The following is a 26,090-nucleotide window of genomic DNA, read 5'->3' on the forward strand; positions in this document are numbered from 1 at the left end:
CTTTATGCTGCAGCTTGGCATGTTCAGGATAGAAAAAGTGTACTTTTTTTTTTAAACAGTGAGGTTAATTGAAACAGCCTTGAGCACACTTCACTCACAGGACGGGTTATATAAAGTACTTGCTATCAGACTCCTTGCTCAGCAACAGCTGAAGGAATCCTCTGCTCCAGTCAAGCAAACCAACAGTGGGGTTGGTTCTGCCCCTGCTGTGTCAGGCATTTCATTGAAACGCACATGTAGGAACAGATACATATCTTAACCCCACCTGAACTTAGCACAGCTGCCTTGTGCAAGGCAAGAAGGTGAAAGAAGGGCACATCAAATGCCCTTATCACAGCCATGATGATAACACAGCTCCACGGTGTAAAAACAAACAAACAGGATATCTAAAAGAGTACACCTAGGACAGCACTCGGCGCTTCAGCAGACACTCCAGCCCCAGTATCTGGGGAAAAAAAAAGGAAGCTTACAGCTGTTAATCGTATTTTATATGTCAGGTTAACATCCCAAGACTTAAATTCTCAGAACTCCTCTGCTATGTAGCTCTAAATTACTTAGATGTCTAGCAAGGGAGAAGAACAGAGGCAACCACAACTCTGGGATTCACAGTTCCAGTAACTGCTTTTGATTCGTGATCTCAAGTGTATCCTGGAGGGTAGCTTTAATGCAGGCTTACAGGGATTATTTTCCCTGAAACAGTAGGGCATCTAGAACGAGTCAGAACTCATATTTGTAGTAGAAAAAAGGTCTGAAAAATTTATGAGTTTAAAAATATTTATTTAACATGAAATTTTGGACTTCACAGGTGTACAAATCTAAGAAAGTTCAGCAAATCAAATAAAGATTTATAAACAATGATTACAGCTTCATGGCATGCTTTTATACAGTATTTACACTTTCCTAGTTACAATAGTGAATATGAAGGCTGAAGGAATTGCCTGTTTTTCGGCTTTGGTGGTGCCATAATCCCCAGCTTTCCAACAGTTCCTTGTGTGGCACTAACGCTGTACGACGCTGAGCTGTAGCCAGATGAAGGTGAAGTCTTAGAGTTGGATGGCTTTTTGGTCCTTCGGTACTTGCTGTAACCGCTGCAAGATTTAGAGAGAAATTACAACATTGTGTCGAACATTTGATTTACTTGCCACATTCCCTACCCGTGGTGTATTTATACAGTTGCACACCATGTAAGATGTTCTAGACAACTACATTTTTTTGAACCTTTTTTTAAATACACATGGCTGCAAGAATACCTTTGAAATGTAAATTTAGTGTAGCTGTTGCTCTGACATCTGCCTAAGGGCAAGAAGCAGCCTGAAATATGAACACAGAATGCTAAACCGACCTAACTCCTATTAATCTAATTAGAGTATCAACATTAAATGACACTTCAGGGTCAGCATTTAATTACTAATATTTTAGGTAGATGGGAAGATGGAAAGCAAAGGAATAAAACATACTGAGCTGGAACTGCTATTTCCTAAAAAAAAAAACAAAAAAAAAAAAAAAAAAAAAAAAAAAAAAAAAAAAAAAACAAGACAGAAAAAAGCAAGGAAAAGCTGAGCTGCCTTAGAAGCTCAAGACCAACCAGGATCCTGGACTCAAACATGTGACATTCAGTGCTAAATTCTGAATTAACAAAGGACTGCAAGCCAATTTTCCAACACTTAACATGTCCATTTTACCACTGACACTGCTCTAGGAGTTTTGAAAGAACTACCATTATATTTTAGCTTATTCTGGAAAGCAAGCAACGTAAATTCTTTGCTGACAAGCTGTGAAATACCTTAAAACACTTCTTTGTAACAGAAGTGTAAAATAAAGTTTTAAACAGGTGTTCTTCATATAGACTCTGTTAAGTTGCCAACTATGCTTCCTTTTGTGCATGATACCATAAACTATGTTACCACTGTGAATTTGCATAGATTTAAGAATAACAGAAGCAAGGCTATATTTGCACTTCACAACCAGCCCAGCAGGATAAGGCAAGAAAGCTCCACGCTTTCAGAGCTTGTACTGCATGGAGAAAATGGTCAAGCCAATTAAGAAAAAAATAAAGCTGAAGTTTGGTTCCAGTGCAGTCACATAGTCTAATTACAGGTGAATGTTAGTATGAAGGTACATTGAGAACGTACCTCTACTTTGCCCTGCATACTGAGATTTCAGACAGTGGAAAGGGACATCATAAAATTATGGCTTATTTTTGCAGCAAATTCTGCTCCTGCTATAAGCTTGACACGTTAGTTTGAGGAATACCAATACCCCACCACAGAAATGGCAAAGGTAAGCAAGAGCACGTTGGCAGTAGTGGAAGCAGTGTAGTGGTACACCCCCTGCTGAGAAGCCTGAAACTGATATTGAATTAATTTTTAAAGTCTAGTATTTGATTGACTAACATACATAAACCCATACAATTACTTAAGAAAATGCACTAGGACAACAGTGCAGTTCTGGGATCATCATCATCTCAGGAAAAAAAAAAAAGTTAAACTGATCACAAGCAACATACCCTTTGGGACGAAACTGCTGGCTACCAGCACTGCTTGTCTTTTTCTTCTTGGATTCTCTGAAGTTTGGCGGCCTTTTCCTTTTCCTTCTTTGGTTTGCATTATTGCAAAAATAGCTTGAGGTTGTAACTACATCTCCTGCTTCTTCCTCACTCTCAGGTGTGCCAGTACTCCCCGCAGCTGTGTCCACACTTTGGCAGGCAGCATCTTCTGCAGACAGACGATGAATTAAAACTAATGAAATCAAAACATTGCCTGGGGCAGCCAGAACTGTCAGCTAGAGCACGCTATTTGCGCCAAACTTCTGTCCTTGCCATTCAAATACTCCTTGAACCACAGTCCTCCTGGTGATGCTCCAGGCTCAGCTAGAGGCATTTCTTAGGTTGTTGTAAAGCACAGACAGACAGAAGGAAGTTTTGGTTTACCTCATCATGATTTAAAAAAAAAAAAAAAAAAAAAAAAAAAGAGGGAAGACTAGCCCTATTTTCACTAGCTTGGCTTTTTTTCTAAACTATTTTGGTAGCACTGAGCTTTCTGCCTTTACACTCTCTTCCATAATTCTTTCCAGCTGACACAGGGAATATACCATAAATAATAAACTCAAATACAGCACTTGTTTTTAAAACAGCACCAGGAGACGCTGAAAGGCTCAGACAGCTGAGAGCTCCTCCTCAATCAGTTGTAAGCAAGAAGGACATGATTCTTTGCACAGGCAGTCAAATGAAACACTTAAGTGAGGTTTGTAGACATGAATTTATTCACATTGCAGCATATGAAAACACAGCCTCCTTAAACATAACTAAGGATCACTTTTAAATGGATGGCCAAGATATATAAAATATTCTAATTACAACAGAGACTACGCTATGCTCACATGACACTGCCACGTTTACCAGTCTCATGGCTTAATTCTCCACTGAGCTGAACTCTGTGCATAAGGTTAAGAGCTGTAAAAGGGTCTGTAAAGTACTGGCATACTGACTTGCTAGCCTTTTTTTTTTTTTTTTTTTTTGCCCCCTCCATCTAGTTTTGAAAGTTCTTCACATTTCAGCAGGAGCTAGCAAGTGCAGACTTGGACTTGCTGATCTCAGTTACTGTGAAAACTAAAAGGCAGTTGTTACTGATGGTCTGCCAGGCTACAGCACTACCCAGTACATTGTAGATTCAGATGGAAAAATATGCAGGGGAGGGGCAAGATTTTTAACCTGAATGCCCTGAAATCTCTGTCTAAGTACATTACATAAGCCCCAATAACTAACAGGGAAGGAGTGCAGCAGTATGCTTAAACAGAAAAAGGGAAAGACTTTCAGAACTATGCCGAATTTAACCAGTGAGAAGATCTTTGTATGTTCTGAGAATGTGAAATTTCTCCCTTTTCATTGAACTCGAAGAAACAGTGATTGTGTTTAAAACCAGGTGACTTTTCAGGGGAACTTTTATACAGAGAAGGAGGGAAAAGGAATATATAGGAGCACACACATTTAGTGCAAAGAATACCAAACCTGGCACGGTCCATTCAGAGTACTTATCCATCACTTTAATTATTTCTGCGCCGTATTTTTCCAGTTTATCTTCAGTGACACCATCTATCTGCAGCAAAACCTCCACGTCAGAAGACAAGGTTTCTGTAACGTAACAAAGCACCAGTTAGACACAGCAAAGTAACTTTTTAATGCAGATCGCAGTAGAACATTCTGGAGAAAATCCATTCCTTTTCGTGCCACGGTGCCCACTAATTTCCCAGGGAAGCAAGCCTTTTTTTATACACATATTTACTTCTAGCTGGTTAGTACACCCCAGGGGAATCTATGCTGCATATGCTACTTGCATGGGATTCACTCAGCTGCGTATAGGCAAACTGTCTCTCTCCAAACTTTAGGAAACTAGATTTTCTCTCAGAAAAGGCTGCAGTTGCACATGCAGCCTACTGCCTACAGGGGGTTAACAACCAGTTGACATTACCTGCTATTTTCTTTAGAGTTGAAGTACTGAAAATATTGAAGTAATGCACATCAAAGACTTTCCCAAGAGTTTTGCATGTATCTGTAAGTTCGCTGAGGCACTTTTTAACCATCTCTTCCCGCTGTGACATTTTTGTCACAGAAGCCCTTTGTTTTCTAATGGCACTGGCACTTTCCGTTTCATGAAATTCCACCTGTTAAGATAAGCCGATCAATACCTTCTGTCAGGGGAGCTGCTGCAGAGCAGTAATTAGAGCATAGATTGATGACACAGAAGAAGAGTGAAAGAAACCAAAAGTATTCTCTGATGGACCAAAAAAAGCTGTTTACCCAGTACACATTTTTAAAGTGATCTTTTTTACAGGCCAGTTGATAAAGCACCCATTCTCAACCACCTGTAAGTTTCTTCTACAAAGAACAAGCAAAGCAAGTCTACACAACACAGGAAAAAGCCCTGTGAAAGCAATACACAGCTAGCTTTAAACAGAGGTCACTAGGTCTATTGCTGAGGGCTCTCCTCTTCTCCAAACACAGCACTAATGCAGAGGAGGTACTGCCTCAAGCAATTCTGAGACTGGTTTCATGACCTTCTTGGAGGAGTGCATTTTCTTTCAGAGAGCATCAATGGCTGGAAAAAAATAGAGCATAAAATGCAGAATAAAGTAGTGCTGTTCCTTTTTTTTTTTTTTTTTTTCTCCTTTGCTAGCACTTCCTGTGTTGGTCAGAATCACAGAATGGCAGAGGTTGGAAGGGACCTCTGGAGGTCACCTGGGCCAGTCCTCAAGCTCAAACAGGGCCAACAGGAGCAGCTTGCCCTGGACCACATTCCCGACTTCTGTAGGTCTTCAACAAGGAGACTTCACAAGCTTTCTGGGCAACCCATTCCCCTACTCAGTCACCTGCCCAGTAAGGAAGTGCTTCCTGATGATTAGACGGAACCTCTCGTGTTTCAGTTTGTGCCCACTGCCTCCTCCTGGCACTGGGCCCTACTGAGAAGAGCCTGGCTCTGTCCTCTTTGCACCCTCCCTTCCGGTATAGACATTAATATGACCCCTTCTGAGCCTCCTCTTCTCCAGGCTGAACAGTCCCAGAACGTTGCATTCTTGTCATGATGGAATCAAGCAGAATGAGAATGAACAGGAAGATTTAACCCTCTCCAGTACTCTCAAACTCACCTTTTGCTTCATGACATTACAATTAGAACACTGGACTGCAAGTCATGATTGTCAGATTCTGCTCCATGAATTTACTAAAGATCAGTAACTGTACTTCAGTGGGTACTCAAACTATGTTAAAAAAAATCACAAGGTATATGCTGCACAAAAACTGCAGCATATTCCTTAAAACAGTATGTTCAAGGGAAAAAGAATGTTGCTCACCTGCAGTGATCCGTTTAGCACAGCCTGTGCTCGCTCTCCTAGAATTACATAAGCTACAGCTTGGTCATTAGCTGTAATATACAAGTCTTCATCCAGAATCTTGTCCAATACCAGTTTTCTAAATAGTCTTTCCACATTATGCCTTGAGTACGCAGCCCCGTTCCCGAATATTCCAGACTGAATCTTCGCACTCTTTGTACCTGTGCAACAGAAGGCAGAGGATTAGCCTGCAATTAGAGCGCCTTCACAGGCATGTGCTTATAAACTCATCGAAGACTCCCAAGAGTATTCCATGGTTTGAGCGCGTATGCACACACACAGCATGCAAGGACCAGAAAGTCCAAGCACCAGCAGAAAACTAATATTATCGCTATAGCAACCTGAAAGAGATTAAAGCTTTAGTCTCGTTTATTTTCAATCATTTAACCATCAAGAGGTTCCTGGGAAGAATAATTTTGCCAAATATATATTATTTTAAACCACTGCTGGTATTACAAAGACCTCCTGATCATCAGGCGTTTATGCACCATGTGTATTTAGGTCTTGTTTCTGGGAAAACAATACTTACCTAAGAAAATGTCTACCATCATATTCAGTGTGTATCTTCCAGAACCTGCATTTCTCTTTGCATTCATTCCTCTCATTTGTCCGCAATGTTGCTGTACAAATCTTATAATGCTTTTCACTTCCTCGGTTACATTTCTTGATTTGTAATCCTATTAAAATAGACTTGATTAGGAAACAACCAGATGTGGTTCTATCCTAATGCAGATTGTGTCACTGACAACCTTGTTTTTCACTATTGAGCTTTTTCCAGTCATGAATTCATTTTGTCCCAAACACAGAAATAGTGATTTGCTAGTTAGTACAGCTACAGTGATGGAGTATAGGCATAGCTTAGATATAGCTCTGAAAAATGCAAGACAAGAGACATACCAGCTGACTGTATGTAGCCTTTAGTGTGTTAATTCTATACAAAGAGCTGCAAGATTGCTGAGTCAGTACCGATGATCAAGGTAAATTGTTTGCAAAACATTCCTGTAATTTTTTGCTGCCATGCACTAGAACTTATGCTTTCTACACACATTAAAATGAGAAGGCTGGACAAAATAGGCATTATTCTAGTCAATTTTTGTTACAATCACAGACATACTGTTTTCTATGATTCTATGTATAGGGTAATGCTACAAACATTGGCTGGAGAAGCATCATCAGGTATAGCCATCATAGCCACTGATAGCCAACATCAGAGCCATTCCAGCTGATGTTATATTAGTTCCTGTCTCCAATAAGCACAGTGGCCAAAAAGCAACACTAAGGGACATCTTTATACCTCGCTAGTCAACCCAGGCTGAAACATACATAGCATAAGTCTGCGGATAGTTTTGTAATTATACTCTCATTTAAACCCTGAAAATAATTCAGAGCACTCAGCATCACAAAACCACAAGACATCTTACTCATTTTCTCTATTTACCTTCCCAAGTGTAATGTTACCGTTATTCAAATGCAGCAAAATACAAGATCAGTTTAACAGCACTGTAAATAAGAACAGATTTTTACCTTCTTTCTACTGCAGTTATCACAAATTACTTCTGGGTGATCTTTACAAAAGTTCGGGTTAAAATTAGTTTCCCCGAAGTAGGCCAACAGCTGAATTCTCCGGCAATCAACTACATTCTCACAGTAATGAACCATACTGTACAGGTTGTTAAAGTGGGTTTCTCTCGTGTGACTGTTTCCGTCTTTCTCCACTGAAATGCAATAAGTTCAATCATATTTATTTTATCTTCACTTCTGTCTTTTTATGTATTATCAGATAGACAAAAAGACAAAACATAATATTCTGTTGCTTAAAAAAGGACAAGTAGTTTAGTACAGAACTAACCTAAACCAGATTTTACCTCTCAAGCTTTAAAGAATGGAGAAAAATTTATAATGATAAAAATCAAGAGATAAATACGTATAAAGAAAAATGGCTTTGACTAGAACTAAGCGTAAGTAATAAAAATCTTTCACTACAGAAAATCATTCAGGTAAATAATAAAACAAAGGTGCACAGTTCTCCCATCTTTGCAATGCCATACACCATCTCACTTTTAAGTGAGAAAATAACTCAGCCTAACTGAAACAGAAACCAGCAACTAAGTGACTTCTTTACTATTGTCTCAATTAAGCTCCAAATAAAAAAAAAAAAAAAATCACTTACTTAGTATTAGTCTTCTAAGTCTGGTTACATCACTGTAGCTGTAGAAGAGCAGACAGTGAGACATTTCACCATCTCGTCCAGCCCTGCCAGACTCCTGATAGTAACCTTCTACAGATTTAGGAAGGGAAGCATGGATAACATAGCGTACATCAGGTTTATCTATGCCCATTCCAAAGGCAATTGTTGCACATATAACCTAGAAGAAATCACACTTTGTTATGCAGAGTTACGAAAATCACTCGTGCAGTACTCTGCACCAAAAATAGGCATGTTATCAGGCTTATGAAATTATGCAGAACAGAGAATTTCAATTGGAACCCTGCAAGACAAGTACAGAATAGAAGAAGTCTCTCTCTTCTTCTTTTAGAAGACCCTTTTGCCATAGAGGGAAAACTCCAAATTTGAGAATCTCAAAATACAATTCAGCAAGTGTACCTAGGACTGTTTCAGAAGCCTTGCACAGCTCAGTTCCTTATTCCCAGAGTATCATACCTTGGTGCAGTACTGCAGTCTTTGATTTGTAAAAGTCACAATGAAAAGACGACTGACATGTTTGGACTGCTCTCTTATGATCAGTTATTTAACCCTGCATCTGATTTTGCAATAATGTTACACAACTTTGTTTTCCTTTACTAGGCCAAGAGCAATACAAGTGTTCTAAATTCTTCCTTCCGCTAAATACTTTCCTCTAAATACTTCCTTCCCCTCCGCCTTCCCCAGCTGCTTTTCTTTTACCTGGCATCCATCCTGATTAATCCATTTCTTTTGCACAAGATCTCTGTTGGAGTCAGTGAGGCCAGCATGATAGGCAAGTGCAGAAAGACCTTCCTTCTGCAGAATGGCTGCAGTTGTGTCACACTCGTGACGGGAAAGGCAGTAAATTATTCCAGAGTCATCTGCGAATATAAGAGATGTGCTAGAATAAAGCAGGTGATAGGGAACAAAGCTGTAACAGTCATACCTGTGTCAGAGAAAATAGCACATTACACTTACATTGATTCCAATAAGGGAAAAATGGGTAACTGCTCAAAAAAGCAAAGTTTGTTAATATCAGATGGTTTAGTTAGTTTCTCCTCATTCAATTCCTCACTTGTTTACTAGGTTACTTCACTAGAGAAGCTATGAAGGGAGCTTCATGTAGTCAGCTTCCAACAGCAGGAGGAGCAGGACTCCAAAATGAGAGCAGAGACAGATATGGCTCACAAAAGATATGATTAAGGGGAACCACAGATAAGCACAGACAAACAGAATTAAACTATTACAACTCTATGGGTATTAGATGACACTAAAAGGCATGGCAACCTCCAGACAGGTTACTCAGAGCACTACCATAATTTCCTTTTTCGTCTTATCTTGAACTCTCAAGTTTAGGATGTCTGTAAATCTGATTCTCATTATCAGCAATATTTTTCCTCCTACTTGTTTCTGTAAATGTACGAGTAGCCTGAAAAAGGCACAAGGCTTTTTTTTTTTTTTTTTTTTTAAACTATATATATTGTATTGTAAAGGCAGGAAAAGCTTTTATAAAGTAGTTCATAAAAATGCATAGGAGCACACTACATTGCTCAGTACTCACACGGATGATATTTTTTAATCCATTCCAAGCAATCCATTGCCACCCTCTTTGGCTTCTTGGGCAATACATCGTATTTCAAGTTATGCCTGTTGAAGCTCATTGTAAACCTAAAAACAAGACATCTTATTGGTACTCACCAGTTGTATGAGTGCAGTAGTAGTAGTCCATTCAACAAGCTAGGAATTGACTGGAATGTCTCAAATTCAAGTAACTACTACTAGTCCTGTGTTACCTGCACAGAAATTACTGTTGCACTATCCTCACATCACTCACACTTTGGGTCTAAAATTTCTGTTTTTCCCATGGCTGGAAAATAAAGAAAGCTACATTGCACTGTGGAAGTCAGCATGGAAGAAATGCTTGTCATTCTAACATTCATACAGATTTCTAAATTTTTTTAAAGAATTCAACAAAACAGTATTTCTAAAATTAAAAAAGAAAAGTCAGAGTGCTTTACTTTTCCATCAGGTACACTGAAAATGTTAAAATGTGATCCAGACCCAATAGTAACTCATAATCTAAGTTACTGTCAATGTTAACTAAAAAACTCTTCCTGCTTCTGGATTTTCCAGCACTCTCATGAAATGCACTCTAACATGTAGCTTGCACACTTACAGCTTCCTTAATCAAATAAGGAAGAGTTTGGCAAGATTTATTATTATTAAAATAATCTACATTTAAGTCTGATTAAATGAGAATGTGCGCACGGAATTTAATCTGATACATCTACGTAAGCGTTCCAGATGGACCTCTAACGCATTTCTCGCTTTCCTGAGTTTTCCATTCAAATATTCCGCAGCTCAAATTGTTTCAATAAACTGCTGGACAACTTACACTTGTGGTCTTAGCATCTCAAGCTGATTCTGAATATCCTTTTGTACTCTTGGGTTAGCAGTGGCAGTCAGAGCCATCATAGGAACAGAGCGAAACTTTTTGCGGAGCATGTTCAGGCGTTTGTAGTCTTTCCGAAAATCGTGACCCCACTAGTTAAAAAAACAAAATTGAAAAATAACTGAGTATGATGCTCCAACTAAGATTTTGCCATTGTGAAAAACAAATCAAGGTTTTCACCTGGCTGACACAGTGGGCCTCATCAATGACAAAACGTGCTAGGAGTTTCCGGTTGTAAAGATTTTCCAGGGCTGCCATCAGTCGGTTGCTTGCACAGACCTAGGTAAACACCCACCAGAGGCATTAGAAAGGAAACAAAGCCAAGTGTCACCCTAGCTAAGACTGCAGAAACAATTGTTCTGTACTGCAAAGTTCATCTGGACTGCACAGGTAAAGCCTGAAGGCATAAAGGTGATGGCAATCACCTTTATTTTAATTGACAATGAAGCAGCTGATGTGGGATTGCCATAAAGCTCTAGGATCAGCTACCCAGAGGTCCAATAATCTGATTGAATTTAAATGACTTATGTCATAGAAGACAGGGAAAGGCAAAGCTGTAGGAAGAAACACTCAGCACACTAAGTAGTTCCCTCTCGCAATGCTCTTGTGGAACACCATTTCTAAAGGCAGCATACAGTTAACTACAAGACGGGCTTTTGATGGTCACCTGCCAGCTTGGTAGTTACATGTTTCTACCCTGTAGTACCACGTTCAGAGTAGCCTAGATTCCGACAGCCACTAGTACATGCTATGATATATTGAAGATGCTACACACAGTGTTTTTGCTTTAAGAGTTTAAATTTTGCAGACGTTACACTCAGTTTTCATTCTTGGTTAATTACTGACTGAACTTAGTTGCATCCATGTAGAGACTTACTAAATTCTATTCAAAATATTTCACACTTTTTTTTTTTTTCCCCAAGAAGCCTACTCTGTTTCCCTTTTATTCCTACAGCAATCCTCCTCTTGTTGCCTCCAGGACTTTACAATTCGGATTGAGTACAAACCTTCTCAGGGGTGACATACAGAAGTTTTATTACAGGATCTTTTTTTGACAATTGCATATATATGTTCGAAGCATCAGTATCTGTTCTATCACCAGTCAAGTATGTTGCGGCAATCTGTAAAAAATAATATTAGGTTTTAATATGTGCAAAATGAAAGTATCCTCAAATGCTAGTCCTATAACTGGTTATAAAGCAGGTAAAAAGTATATCCATTTACTACCCTTAGGGAACATTACACAAGAAAGCACTGAAAGTGTTTTTACAGACTGCATTTGAATCCCTGCTGTACAGGAGCCATTGCATAATCTTTCTGATGATAAAGCCAAAAGATCATAAACCAAATTCTATTCTATCCAGAAACGATTAGCATCCTCAGAACCCTTGTACCTCAGGAATTATTAGTGCTCGCTTCTTCTACAGTCCCAGCCTACTTCTATTTACTTGTCTAAACACTACACTTAGAATCTGAGAATCAGGTACATCTTCTTGAAAACTAAGCTTCAACAACAAATACATGAGCATCAACAAATTGATGAGGTAGACTGCACATATGTTCTAGTTCATCTAATGTAGATTTCCTAGACAACTTTAACAGGTGTGCCTTCACAGCTTACATTAATTATTTTTTGTAGTTTATATCTGAGACATACAAGATTTATTGTAACATTTCAGATTTCTAGTCCACTTATCTGCAGTTTAATTAAATAACTTGTTTGAACTTACATCTAAAGTATTCAGCTTCTGAACTTGATCTATTATCAGCGATCTCAGCGGAGAAATAACAATAGTGACTCCAGCAGAGACACAAGCAGGTAATTGGTAGCACAAACTTTTACCACCACCTGTAAGAATTAAACAGTATGCAACAAGTATTAGGTATCAAGAGGAAAGGGAGACAGGGCAGAGAAAGAGCAGAAGAAAATAGTCCTGTTTCTTACTTTGCATTTAACAGTGCTTTAAGAAATAAACTTTTACCAATGAGTCCTTAAGATGCTACCTGTAGGTGAAGGAAGAGTTGTCACGTGATACCTTATGGAAGAGTGAAATTTAATCACCTTATTCAAAATACCCGAGTGCATTCAGAATTCCAGAAATCCTGTTGCTACAGAATTCAAGCAGCACAATTTAGCAAAACCTCCATAAAGGCACAGAGAAAGAATAGTTTGTCATGAGCCTTCCAAAAGGAACGACAGCTCTTTATTTCTCTAATGCATGTCAGACCTCAAAAGCCCGCAGCCGTGTGATGTTTGTAGATACATACCAGTGGGCATTAGGATGAAACAATCTTCTCCCAGAAGAGCAGCATTGATGGCCTCCAGCTGATTCGTCCGGAAAGTGTGCAAACCAAACTTTCTGTGAAATATAGTCATCATTTCTTCAGAGTGGGAAAATCTCATACCCCTGAAACGTTCTAGTGCGGGGTTATTAACCAGTGGCTCTAGTAGACAGAGAAAATATTCTTAAAATAAGTTCCAATACCAAATTGTACTTTTATCTCTTTCAACACAAAACTCCCTCAGTGTAACAGACTGCTTAGCCAACACTTCAACCCTTTAAACCTTCTAAATTAAAATTGTAAATTAATATAAATAAATGAAAATGCATACAACTAGAAATTAAGGCTGGCTAAAGTATGAATTTTGATTATACACTAATCTCATTTTTTTTTTAAACAAACTTGGCCACAACTGTATAAAATGCATAGTCTTATGCTGTAAAACTTTATCTCTACCATGAAAAACTATTAATATTCTCCCTGTATTTAACTAGTATTAATTAGAGGCCAGCTGCATCAGCAGCAGAAGTGTGCCTATTCAGACAGTGAACCTGCATGACTGAATACACCTCTGCATTTACCTCCCCGTTCCTACAAGAATTGGAAATACTGACCTACACTCGTGCACCAGAGGGGTTAGGTTTACTTCACCAAGTACCCAAATTTAAATGTTTTCTATAAGCAGCTAAGACTATTGTACAGCGTTAAATTAGCAACTGCAAAGTCATTTAATTAAACCACAGAAGCATTCCAGTTTCCAATTTTAGCAGCTTGATCTCCCCAGCAGTCTGCAACCTACATGGCAAATAAATATTCAAATCTGGCAACACTCTGAGGAGAAAAAGAGAGGAAAAAGATTCTGCAATGTCATCTTTACAAAGAGAAATAAAAACAAATTTCAACACGAACAAAAAGGCACTGATGTCATCTACAGTAAGTTACTTGGTCTTAGACTTAGCATAAACACACACAAATTAAAAAGAAAAAACAGTAATCCTCATTCGCATAAATTTACCTGTTTGGTTCTTTGTTGCCGTCAAGAAGCTTGACTTTGGAGCAACAGGATTTGATGCAAGAGAAGATCCTTTGGCTGTGGAGATGATCTTTGAGAGCAAGGATTTGGCAGGTGGCCCTTCCCTGAGTGGCTGATACAATGGCGTAGATGGTGTTTCAGGTGCCGAAACAGTCACTGAATTCTCCTCCCAGCCCTCATCAAAATCATCAATATCAAAGTTATCGAGATCAAAGTCTGGATCATTCGCATCTAAACGCTCTGATGCAGGAGTGCCAGCAGGGGCTTTGCTCGGACCTTTCAGAGCAGTGCTCGTAATGGGCCTCTCTGGAAGATGCCAGTGTTCACCATTTCTCACCACTGTTTTTTCACACCAGCTATTGTTGAAAGACATCTCTGAGGGATGGCTGAGAGAAGTTCTGTCTTTGCTGTTCAGCTTGGAAGAAGAAAGTTCTGCAGTTTCTAGGCAGATGATCTCCTGAGCAGTTTGCTTTGAAGCATAAGAGGTAGCCAAGTCATCAAGTGTTTGATTATTTTCTGTAGAAAAATTGCTTGAATTAACAGTCCCGGAAAGCGTAGATGAAAGATTTGTAGATTTGGGTGAGTTTCTGACAGAACTCCTGTTAGGGCCAGAACACAAAGCAGTGCCAGAACGCGCAGAAGAGTCTTGTTGCACACACGCCTTCCAGTTTCTAGGAAAAGTGGTTTTTGTGCTACTTGTGTTCAAAGTGACAGAACTAGCTAACAATTTTCTCCTGAAAGAGATGGCAAAGGAAGGAAGAATGAAAATGAACATTTAAGTCACAAGCACTGATATATCCCTTTATACAACATACATTAAACATTTTTGTCTCTCCCTTCCTATTTAAAATATTAACACATGTTGGTTACATTGTTTTTTTGTCCAACTCAGGATATTGTAATTCTATATTTTCAAAATACTTCAAACAAATCTAGGGAAGAGAGAATAATACCAGAATTCAGCTGAACACAATAATTACAAAATAAATATGCGTTCACCACAGGTATTAAAGGAATTCTTAATAGTGAAGAACTGATTCAGGCAACACAGAGCATAAAGTTCTTAAAGGCACAAACCCAAAGTTAAAGAAGTAAAAAATATGCTTGAAACAAATCATGTTTTTCTGTACTTTCTGAAGATCATCACTGACTACAGTAATAATAGAAAAAAATAGTTTTACCAAGAATGTTTAGAAAAAAGCACTGTTCCAGCCCAATAAGAACACAAACCAAACTGCCAGATCTCTGTTTTTTGTCTATGCATTGTGTCACCAAATCATACAGGAGGAGGCAGCCTGTAGTAGCACCGCTCAAATTGAAAGATGACAGATATGCAGATACTAGCAGAAGTCACAAATCACTACTGTCAGGGATGGTGAGTCTCACAGAGAGAATATTAAATTAATGCCTCAGGTTACAAGAAATCAGGATGACACTTAGCAGATTATATCGCATCACCCTGCTTCTTCAGAAGCACCTGGTGAGAGTTACCTTCCAGAGAAAAGGATACAGCACTACCTGTGCCTCAGCTTGAACACGGAATCGGATTATTTCTTCTGAAAGCATTAACAATTCCAGGATTCTGCCAGGAAGTCTTTGGATTTTTTTCTAAAACTTTATTTGGTCAGTTATTTAAGGCTTTTTATTAAAAAAAAAAAAAAAAAAAAAAAAAAACTTTCTGTACTGTTTTCAGTGTGATGGAGACACCTACAGGCGTGATATGGTTTCATACAGAACATGGCAATAAGAAATACCATTTATTGAGACGTACCGGAGATCCCTTTGCTGAAGTAGTTCTTTTGCACATGACAGAGACTTCAGCTCATGAATAGGAATGGCATCTACCAGCTTACAAATATCATCCATGACGCTGTAGAGTTCCTGTTCCAAATGTGGGCCTTCATCTGCAAAGTCAGAGCATACTTCAGCAAAGAGTAACACTATTTTTTTTGGCTCTCAGATTACATGGGATACATCAGAGAACAAGAAGTTGCAAACCATCGCCAAAACCTAATGCATTTAAAGATTTTAAATTATTTCACGTACCTGCGTCCTCTGCCCTAGGATCACTTTCAGCAACAGGCTGTTTTGCTGTAATCTTCTCAAGCTTAGACTCAATGCCATTAGCTATTGATCTTCCACCAGTAGGAGATTCTTTGAAAATATTACTAACATTAAAACAAAAAGTCATTAAAATATAGAAATGCATTGGATTTACAGACACCTTACAAAAATCCATAAAAGAACTTTATCTTTTGGACTAGCAGCATTTGAGTATAAAAGAAAAATTTCTCATCTAAGTACCATCAGTAAGCTAACATCTAACTGTTACGTGCCAATTTGTACAGACTCATTTCAATATTTTTCTTTCTCTCACTATGACAGGAAAAATCACTCTGCTTTTTCTGAAGCAAAAGCCACATTTGTTACGACCAATGTTTAAGGTGTTTCAGAAGACATTAATAGCAGCTGTCAACTGCTAACCTGCCAAGCAAGAAGTAGTCAAAACCAACTCAAATGGTAACTTTTTAACAAGCACTAGTTTCATATTTTTTTGTTAGTTTTAAAAAATCATCCTAACAATAGTCAGCTTTGTCCGTTAGGTTTGTTTTACCTAATGCTTTTTACAGATGGTGAGCAGGAAGGCAGCTCTTCTTCAGGGGATGGCGGAACTACATCTAAGTAATCATCCTCTTCAAGCTCAATGTTTGCTAACAGCTCATTGCTGATCTCATCCACCTCTGGTTGGCTGTTTTTCTCACTGTTGTTTAGCTTCTGGCTTCCACCACTTTTATCATTAGTAGCTGAAAGAGAAGTGTATTGATATTGTTAGGTAACACTGAAAACTCTTTCTGGTATAAACAGAAACACAACGGAATAGAGGAAAAAACTATTAGCCATATTTCAAAACAATAGATTAATATAGTTTCTGACTTTTTAAACAGCAAACAAATAAATAGTCAGAAAACACCATTCAGTGTTAATCAGTTGCATAAAGACATTAATTTCAAAAATAAGGACCAAAAGTTTCAAACAATAACAACTAAGAAACTTAAAACAGAAAAACTAAGTGAAGCAGAGAACCGCCACAGATGCATACTGACTGATGGCCATGAACTTTTTGGTCATAATTGATGTGTGTGTTTTTTTTTCCCCCCCATTTGTTTGCTTGTTTTTAAAAATCAACCTAGATCTCGTTTCCTGGTTTGATATTTCGCATTGTTTCATTTAGGCATCAGTTGATTTTAGATCTCTTTTGTTTGAATTATAGATTTATTTATATTTTTTTTTCCTCTGTAACATCTCCGCAGATTACTGGTACTTATTTCTGAAATGGCATCTGGAAAGTCTTGCACCTCCACTGGTAGCATGCTACCTGCTGCTGCAGAGACAGTTCTGCACTATCTGCAACACAGCACATTTACGAAGCACAGTTACCAACATGAAACCCACGTGCCTAAGACCACTGTCAGATAGGAGTGTGCAGCTCCCTCTGATTTCACCGAGAGCTCACAAATTCTACATTTCTGAAAAATGAAGCCTTGAGGTGTGCAAACACAAACATGTTTCATTCTAGTTCACTGATGCTTTAAAATAGCCCGCTACCTGTGTGAGCCTCTTCCCTCTCATCATCCAAAGTCGTGCCAGCAGCTAAATTCTCCTGAAGATCCTCGCCCACAATCTTGTTGCTGTCACAGTGGACCAAGTCCCCAAGACAGACGACAGAGCCCTGGGATGAGGGCTGCTCTTCCTCGGCGGGAGGCGTTCCTTTGGGCTCCCATGCCCCAGGTTTTGGGGATGCTGTGTCGCCATTCACGGTGCCGGGCAGCTTATCAGCACAGGAGCTCGGTCTCGGGGGAGCCTTGGGGGCGGCCCTCAGGCCTTTGGGGGACAGAAGGGCAGGCTTGGAGAACCGCTTCTCGATGCCCGACAAGTCGAAGTCATCCATGTCGTCCCACTCATCGTCCACCGCCACGGGGGGGGCCCCAAGCGGAGCGGGACCCCCAGCCCGGCCGGGAGCTGCCAGCGGCCTCCTGACAGCCGCGATCACCCCCTCGGCAGGGCGCCGGGGCACCGGGCAGGGACCGGGGCAGAGCGCGGCGGGGGCCGGGCCGCAGCCCCCGACCGTGAGGGGCTCCCCGGGCTTCCTGCGCTGCCCGCCGGCCGGCGCCGCGTTCACGTCCTTGTCCCGCAGCGCCGAGCTCCCGCTGCGCTCCCGGCCGCACGGGGCGGTCCGCTTGAACGTGAAGCCCCTGGAAGAGAGGCGGTGAGGCGGTCAGTCGGCCCGGTCAGTCAGCCCGGCGGCCGCCCCCCGCCGTTCCCCGGTACTCACCCAGACCGGCTCCGCGCTGGCGGCGGCTGCTTGCTGAGGGCGCCGCGGGCCGAGTGCAGCTGCAGCTGCTCCCACAGGTTGTTGTGCGGCACGGCCGCCATGGCGGCACCGGGCGGCCCCTCACGGCCCCTCAGGGCCCCGCCACCGCCCCTCACCTCGCCTCAGCGGGACGCCCGCTCCCGCCACGCCGCGCGCGCCCTTCGCATTGGGCGCGCAGCCGCCGCCCGCCTGCCCATTGGACGGCAGCGCTGCGCCGGAAGTGACGACAAGGCGGGGCCGTCTCCATGGCGACGGGACTCGCCCCGCCCGCCGCCCGCCTCCTCCACAAAATGGCGGCGCGGGGTGATGTGGGGGGGGGGGGAGGTCCCCCGGGTTTTGGGAGCGCCGCGCGGAGCCCGTCGGCCTGACGGGGCCTTTTTGTGTTCGTTTGTTTGTTTTTCAACCACGTTCAATCCGCGTTCGTGATCAGAAAGCAACGCTTCCGCTGTTAGCGCAGCATCTCGTGATGCACGTGACCGCGCTCATTAATTAACACAGCTGTTAACGAGGGGGAAGTGGAGGTGGTTTTTATTCGTCCCGGTAGCAGGTGGGAGCGAGGGCAGCGGCAGCACCACACAACGCACAAGTGCCCTCTGCTGGTGAAAGGGCTTCTCACAAGAGCGTTGTCAAACGGCAATAAAGTTTTTACTTCATTGATTGATTGATAAAAGAAAATCATCCCTTCCTTCACTGCTTTCCTTAAAATAGCCTCATTTGTTCATCTTTTACAGAAATACTAAAAACGTTAAATGAACACGTATAAAACTTAAAAATCACAGCACTCGTCTTTCTCTAGAGAAAGGAAAAATCGCCTTCAGAGAAAAAAAAAAGTCCCTAAAAAAGTTGCATCGGCTGACTGAGAAATGAGTGGCTCGGGGAAGGGCTGGGGTTGTGGTACAGCCCCCTGACGTCGGGGGCTGCCTGGCATTTGTGCCTCGTGTGCTCCTGGATCTGTCCCCCCTCAGCACGGGGAGCCCAGCAAACGCCACCAGCAGCCGGGGGTTCTGGCTGTGAGGGCAGGAATATGCTTGGTTTGGGCTAGGGACAGTGGGCACGGATCTGCCTACCACAGGAAGCTTTGTGCAAGCAAAGGAATCCATCTGCACCTAACAAATATCAGCAGACTTCTTTCTTCTTCTTGCTTTCTTGATTCTACCATTTAGAAATTCACACGTGATCAATTATTCCTTTCTCTGTATCCACTTTCCCCAGCCTGTGCTCTCCTCTTACACCTGGGGAATAGGGTAAGATGCACAAGCAGCAAGACCACACATATTCTTGCCACGTTCGATAAGGAAATACCTGGAAAGAGAAACAAGCAGGTATGAGTGAGTATTCGTGCTCCTCCAGCAGTCAGCATGCCTGACACTGACATACGGTGACTGCTGTTGTGTGAGTTCCTTTCTCATGCCAATGCAAAGAGCAGATACGTGTCACAGAGCTGTTATCTCCAGTAGGTCACCAGGAGATGCCACTCCATTCCCTGTCCCCCCGTACTGTGAGCTAGCACCCAACTATAAAGTTTCACTTGCACCTGGAAATACACAAGATACTGTGGAGCTGGAGTGAACTTGCAGCACGACCTGTTCCTCTTTGGCTGTGTGAGCACAGAAGAGGCACTGCACCACCACACAGCTCCCGCAGCAGCCAGGTGCATCAACTGCACAGCGGCACTCCCAGAAGCTGATCTGAGGGCCTGGCCTAACCAGTCACCCCAGACCAGTTTTTAGAACCAGCTCTCCTTCACTCCCAAGGCTCGGATGATTTACCTGCCTTTTCACAGATTATGAAACAGCTGCGAAATTTCAGCCTGAGAGCATCAGGGTGACCTGGCAGCTCACGTGGGCAGCTGGAATCCCATGCACGTGACATTCTTTTACCAGATACTGGGACCTCCTTACCCATCCATGCCCCACAGAGGGCCCCAAGAGTTCTTAACGATCCAGTAAGGAGTCCCATTTTCTTCTCCATACCCAACAGCTAGGACAGCATGGTTCACTTTGTCGGGAGTGTGCTCACATCGTGGGCTGCAAAAGAAAAATCATGGGTTAGCCAGCATTTTTGACAGCACTTAAACTACAAAAAGAACTAATGGATACTCTGAACTTCCAGCTGTGGCGAGTAGGGAAGAATGACAAAAAAAGGAGATACAGCTCTGTTTTCTCACTGAGAAATTATTACTGGCTGTATGAGAGGCCAGGCTGTTAGGCTATATGGACCTTTGATTCTAGCACCTGGTCTGGCCTTTTGTTCTGAATTAACATCAACATTGTTACAGAAGAAAAACCTATAACACACACACACACACAAAAAAGGCAAAAGGATTTTTCCAACAAAAAACAGAAGTTCTTAGTGCATTTCACACGCTGCACAAGCAACAGTGAGCTCCTCAATCTCACTACACATTTTCTTGTATTTCCTTTGCACTTCCTGTTTTTAAATTGCACTCAATAAAAGTTGCTGACTTGCTATCAAGACATCACAAGCTACATGCTCCCATCTCCACAAATACTGTTTTTACACAATTTCAAATTGCAGATCACTAAAAGATCAATAACCACCACTAAAGATTTACTCTTTTTGAATCCGTTAACAGTTGGTCTGTGGAGCATAGGCTGAAACCCCTGGGACACCAATTATTCTATACACTTTGACTTTAAATCTACCTGAGACATGGTAACTTTACTTGATGTGTTCCTTAAACTGGAGTCCTATTACAAAGTATCTTGACTGTCTCCCTGCTTTCACACCCTATGTCTGCCTGTTGCTCGCAGTCAACCTTTTAAAGTAAACACTTACTGCGTTTATTGCAACAGCAAAGCCACTTGGATTCACGACACTGCCTACTCTTTCCCTTGCAGCTCCCTGGGGCAGATCGCTTACGCTTAGACTCTTCGTTTAATTTTCCCTGCAGTTCCACGTGACTGGGGATTCATTACCCTAAAGCATTTTTCTAGTTCTCTCCAAACATGCACTTTTCCCATTTCTTGCCTAACAGAAATCTACCCTGTCACCATCAGCTTCCAAAGTCTTTCTGAAGTGTACTAACCAGCCCTTTCAGTAGCTTTTTGCCTTTGCTATAGACCTGTGTTTCAAACACAGCCTGGCCTTGAGGTTGGATGGGCTCCCAGGACTAAACTGTCTGCAAGCACGCTGTTCCCTCTTCCTCATGCTGCTTCCCCTGGGAAATCAGCATTTTAAGGCTCAATTTGCTTATATTTCCAATTTTCTGTTTAAAAGGAAATGCAAGAATACAGTCCATTCCCTGTGTCCAGTGCCACAAAGAAGGAGAAATGGCGATGTGAGCAATTCCAGCCCCTCTTCCCTCTCACCCTCCAGGCTCAGAAACACTCACTTTGAATAGACTCCTTTTCTGTAGTGCATGAAGTTACTCGTCACCTCAAACGCAAAGCTCACCGGGTTGTACTTCCCCACCGCTTCCACCATGCCAGCCTCATCGTACTGCAAGAAGAAGATCCCAGGGTCATTTATCTCCTGGTTAAACTGGGACCAGTCACAATGCCCTGGACCAGCAGTCAGGGCACAGTGGCTATTCCTGGCTTTCTGCTCATGGGCAGAAATGTGCCTCTTATGGGCACTGAAACACAAGAACCAATAATTTATTATTTTCTGGAGGCACACCCACCGTGGAAACAAGGCAAACGCCCTAGCACCTGTACGTGACTGCAGCACTCCACTGGTGCCACCTTCAGAAAAGGGAGCAGCGGAACTTTTAGGGGACTTTTAGTAGCCTGCACAGGCGCAGTCAGGATGCAAAGTCTTCCTGCCAAGCAACACAAGCTGATGGAGAGCAGCTTTCAGAGGCAGCCACGCTGCCCAGCCCTGTTCAGACACCTCCCTGCAGGCACTGGAGCTGGTCGCGTGCTTTATAGGTGCCTGAGATCACTGCAGCCTGGCGGGTGCATGCCCTGCTGAGGGAAGGTGGGTGCAGACACCCCGTGAGCTGGAGATGAGGTGAGCCAGCCCTGTATGGGGTCAGCCAGGCCCCATACACCCTGCAGGGAGCAGCACGCCTCGGGGCAGCCGAGCGCTTTCCAGGTCAGGCCTGGCACAGCGTGAATGAACGCCCTGAAGTTTGGAAACATCTCCCTCAGGGACTTACCTGCGTGATGTTGATAACATCTTTGACGAACGCAATGGCCTTGTCTGGCTGGAACTTGCACGTGCCGTTCTGTGCAGACGGAAAGCGGTCAGTGCCAGAGCCCCCTCTGCACCCCCCGATGCAGACACGCGCCCCAGCTGCCCGGCAGTACCTCAGCCCGGTACGGGTAGGCGTCCTCCCCCATCAGCCCTTTGTTATACATTATGTATTCGAAAGCTTGGCTTGGCAGGCCCCTGCAAAACAACACAGCCAGCATGCAGATTAATTAGGACGGCAACGCGGCAGCTTCTGCAGAGCACACCAGAAACCTTCCTGCACCTCCCTACAGACACGGAGAGGGAGCGAGGGAAGGGCAGCGTGCATCCCGCACCCTCTGAGGTGCAGATTCTGGTCTGTTCCCACAGCATCTCCCCACCTGGGAGCCCCAAACCAGTCCGTCCCACTACTGGGCAAAGTCCTACACGTGGGCCTGCACAGACACCCAACACCTCCTTCTCAGGGCTCCCTGGGGACAATGCCAACACAGGAGCCCCAAGACACGAGGCCACTGTGCCAAGGCCGTACTGCTAACCCTGCTAACTGAGCTCCACCACAGGGGGACTTTGGCCTCTCCTCCTGTGAGGAGGTTTTCTGTGACCTGTGCCCAGCCTGCAGCCAGGACCCACAGCTCCCAGGGCCCCAGGACACAGCCTGGGGCGGGCAGGAGCCCCCTGAGCCCCCCTGCTGGTGGGGCACACGTGGGGATGGAAGGAAAGGGGAGCATGACCAGGGTGTGCTTGCAACGACGAGTCATGTAAAAGAGAAAATGCACAAAAGTGGTTTTCTCAGCTCTCTGAGCACTCCTCAGGGACCACTTATCTTACAGGAAAAAAAAAGATTTCAGAAAGCCCTTTTTTCTGCTTCTAGCAGCACCAGTAGGAATTTACCAAAGGGGAAGCAGAGGTTTCTGTGGGTCCTTACAGCGCCATGAGATATGCGTGACCCATGAGCAATGCAATAGATAAAACTTCCCTTGCTTTCCCTAAGCACGTTAGAGCCTAGCTACACAGCACTCGTGACTAGTATCTGTTAAAAAAAAACAAGTATCAGAAGAAAAACTAATAAAGAGGAGGAACAACAGAAGTTAGGAAGTGTTGGAGACTTTGTGAAACATTCTAACCTTCAGAGAGGGTGAAATTAAAACAAGAAAATGAAACAAAACAAAACCCCAAACCATTATCCCTGATACATTCCAGCTCAGGGGAAACAACATTTCAAAGATTCTAAGAAACAAACATTTCAAGGTCTGGAAGGATCCTAACACCTGAGGAAGGCTGTCAAGCATGGACCACAAGATGCTCATGTTTATTCTTCACTACTTCAGCTTACTTACCCGCTGCAGCCATGGTTGTTAAAAGCCTGAGCGCAATCAACTAACTGCTGCTCCGCCTGCAGACAAGGTTTTTGTGTCAGTGTACATACAAACAACCGCATTCAGAGCCAGGGAGACCGCACACAATGGGCAACGTCTGGGTGCTGCTCCTATGGAGGCAGCCCCGGTGCGATCCGGAGTCACCCCTCTGGACAGGGCCAGCGCTGCCCGAGGCAGTGGGAGGAGGAAGAGGAGGGGAATGCGGCTCCCTGGGGAAGGCGCCTTCCTTCTCCGGCCTGCTGACACCGCCTGGCCCCCAGGCACTGGCTGAGATCTCGTCCAAAGGTCAAGTTTGTTTTTAACACTAATACCCAGCCCTCGGGTATGTCACTTGAGCGGCTGCTGCCTTTCCGGCCCTTCAGAACAGAAAGGCTCCAGGAGCTCAGGAGTGTCCCCCCGCGCTGCTCTCAATGCTCAGCCCCCGTGGCCTCATCCTGCTCCGAGAAAGGCTCTGCCCGAGGCTGGGAGCAACGGGGCACTCAGGCCATGAGCAGGGACAGCGATGGGCACATCCCCAGGGACACAGAGCTCTTGGTTTCATGCAGCTGCAGGGCTCTGCCCGCTGCAGGGACCCCTCTTACCAGGGAGAGCAGCTTTCCCGTGGCAATTGCGATCGCTGACTCCAGGCACCCCGTGGTTGAAAAGGTCCAGCAGCTCCCGCAGGGGCCCTGCATTAGGAACCAGGGAGGAACTGGTCTGCAATGCTCAGCGGGGTCACCAGCCAGGGCAGGAGGCACGGCAGGAGCACAGCGCTCCCCCAGCCTCCACCTGGGAGGCTGCAGCATCCTCCCACCCCAGTCCCGAGGGGCTCCCTTGGTAAAAAAGCCCACAGAGGTGCTCTCCCCTGCAGGCCCGCTCCTGCTGCACTGCCCATCGCTCCCGCTCCTCACCTGGTTTTTCACGGGTGTCACGTAGTTTCCTTTCTTCCTCCAGTCAATGGAGTCTGGATACGGCCCCGAGCTGCGCAGGAAGTTCCCCTTCGTGGCCGAGCAGTTCTACGAGCAAGGCGGGAGGGCTGCGGGCTCGGGTCACACAGCCACGGGGTGCTGGCCCTCGGGTGGGCGCGGAGCCCCCCGTGGCACGGAGCCCCCCATGGCACGGGCTCCCTATGAACCCACCTGGGGCTCTCTCCACAGGTACATCTTCTTGAACTCCGTGAAGGTCAGATCGGAGAACTGGTTGAGGCCCACTTATATGAAAAAAGGAGGGAGGAGGAATGCTTTATTAACCAACGAAGGGCGCTGGGGGGTGGGGGGCGAGGCCGGGGGCAGGGGCAGCTCCTACTTTCGAAGCTGTGGTTGCCGGCGTTGTGCTCGTCGATGCGCCGCTTGTTGCCCACGAAGACCCGCAGCCGGTGCCCGTACTCGGCCGGCCCGTAGCGCCTCCCGTTCTGCCACGAGGCGCACAAGTGGCAGCGCCCCCCGAGCCGGAGCCGCCCCCGGGCGCCCCCCGAGCCGCCCCCGGCCCGCACGGAGCCGCCCCGGCCCCGCGCCCCCGGGGAGCCGCTCCCGGCCCGGCTCGGCTCGGCTCGGTCCCCGGCGGCAGCGGAGCTTTACCTGCAGCATCCAGGCCTTGAAGAGCTGCTCCTCTGCGGGAGAGAGGACAGCGGCATGGCGGCGGCTCGCCCGGCTCGGCTCGCCCTAGCCCGGCTCGCCCCAGCCCGGCACGGCTCGGCTCGGCTCAGCCCGGCTCGCCCCAGCCCGTCCCCGGCCGAGCAGATCGGGCCCGGCGAGCACCCGGAGCGGCGCAGCGAGCCGTGCCGACCCGAGCCGTGCCGTGCCGACCCGAGCCGTGCCGTGCTGACCCGAGCCGTGCCACCCCATCCCCTCCCGGTACCTTGGGCTGTCACCGCCGAGGCGGCGGCGGGCGCCAGGAGCGCGGCCAAAGCCAGCAGCACGGGGTAGCCCATCGCCGAGCCGTGCCGTGCCGAGCCGAGCCGAGCCGTGCTGAGCCTCCGCGGGGCGGAGCGGGGCACCCGGTCCCTCCCCGGGGCGGGCCGGACCCGCCGCCGCCGCCGCCGGGCGCCCCCACGGTAAGGCTCCCCCCGACCCCCCCCCCGGAGCCGTGCGGGGCCGGCGTTCGGCCCCGGGTCAGGCTGATAGAAACGGCAGCAGTCCTCGTTCACCCTGAGATAGAATAGATTTATTAGCAAGAGGTAATCAGGAAACATATATTTTTACAAAAATGGAAATATTTTTCCAAACAAGCTGTAAGTTGAAATATTTTAGGGCTTGAAATAGAATTCTCATACCACGAGGTATTGCTTACAGCAAAAGTTTTCTGTCTGTTATAGTGGAGCATGCCTGCCACTTTAAAGTTAAACTGTGTTTATATACTGTACAATGTAA

General features: G+C 44.6%; 2 protein-coding genes across 2 annotated transcripts; both read right to left on the bottom strand.

The window, feature by feature from the left end:
- Positions 1-817: 817 nt before the first annotated feature.
- Positions 818-15,717, bottom strand: BLM (BLM RecQ like helicase). The gene is made up of 17 exons (XM_084293650.1): positions 15,608-15,717; positions 13,819-14,570; positions 12,789-12,965; positions 12,251-12,369; positions 11,528-11,641; positions 10,701-10,799; positions 10,464-10,612; positions 9,630-9,736; positions 8,789-8,949; positions 8,054-8,249; positions 7,408-7,598; positions 6,413-6,560; positions 5,845-6,044; positions 4,467-4,659; positions 4,007-4,129; positions 2,507-2,714; positions 818-1,088 (listed from the first exon to the last, which is right to left on the bottom strand). Exons 1-17 carry the CDS (start codon positions 15,700-15,702, stop codon positions 905-907), a joined length of 3,216 nt encoding a protein of 1,071 aa, XP_084149776.1. The 5' UTR covers positions 15,703-15,717; the 3' UTR covers positions 818-904.
- Positions 15,718-18,709: 2,992 nt separating this feature from the next.
- CTSH (cathepsin H) lies at positions 18,710-25,707 on the bottom strand. Its single transcript, XM_084293071.1, has 12 exons — positions 25,579-25,707; positions 25,299-25,330; positions 25,027-25,132; positions 24,861-24,931; positions 24,633-24,737; positions 24,324-24,410; positions 23,704-23,759; positions 22,483-22,564; positions 22,332-22,400; positions 21,564-21,670; positions 20,110-20,235; positions 18,710-19,510 (listed from the first exon to the last, which is right to left on the bottom strand). The coding sequence occupies exons 1-12, from the start codon at positions 25,649-25,651 to the stop codon at positions 19,435-19,437; spliced, it is 990 nt and encodes a 329-aa protein (XP_084149197.1). The 5' UTR covers positions 25,652-25,707; the 3' UTR covers positions 18,710-19,434.
- Positions 25,708-26,090: the final 383 nt, after the last annotated feature.

Source organism: Netta rufina (assembly GCF_964035555.1).
Source record: "Netta rufina genome assembly, chromosome: 11".
NCBI lineage: Eukaryota > Metazoa > Chordata > Aves > Anseriformes > Anatidae > Netta > Netta rufina.

Coding starts and splice junctions, on each gene's coding strand:
- BLM (XM_084293650.1), bottom strand. CDS start 15,702: ATGGATGATATTTGTAAGCTGGTAGATGCCATTCCTATTCATGAGCTG. Junction 4,660..5,844: donor TGCTAAACGGATCACTGCAG/GTGAGCAACATT, acceptor TTATCTTAACAG/GTGGAATTTCATGAAACGGA. Junction 2,715..4,006: donor CTCTGAATGGACCGTGCCAG/GTTTGGTATTCT, acceptor GTCTGTCTGCAG/AAGATGCTGCCTGCCAAAGT.
- CTSH (XM_084293071.1), bottom strand. CDS start 25,651: ATGGGCTACCCCGTGCTGCTGGCTTTGGCCGCGCTCCTGGCGCCCGCC. Junction 23,760..24,323: donor CGGGAAAGCTGCTCTCCCTG/GTAAGAGGGGTC, acceptor CCTTGTCTGCAG/GCGGAGCAGCAGTTAGTTGA. Junction 22,565..23,703: donor AACAACCATGGCTGCAGCGG/GTAAGTAAGCTG, acceptor GTTGTTTTGCAG/GGGCCTGCCAAGCCAAGCTT.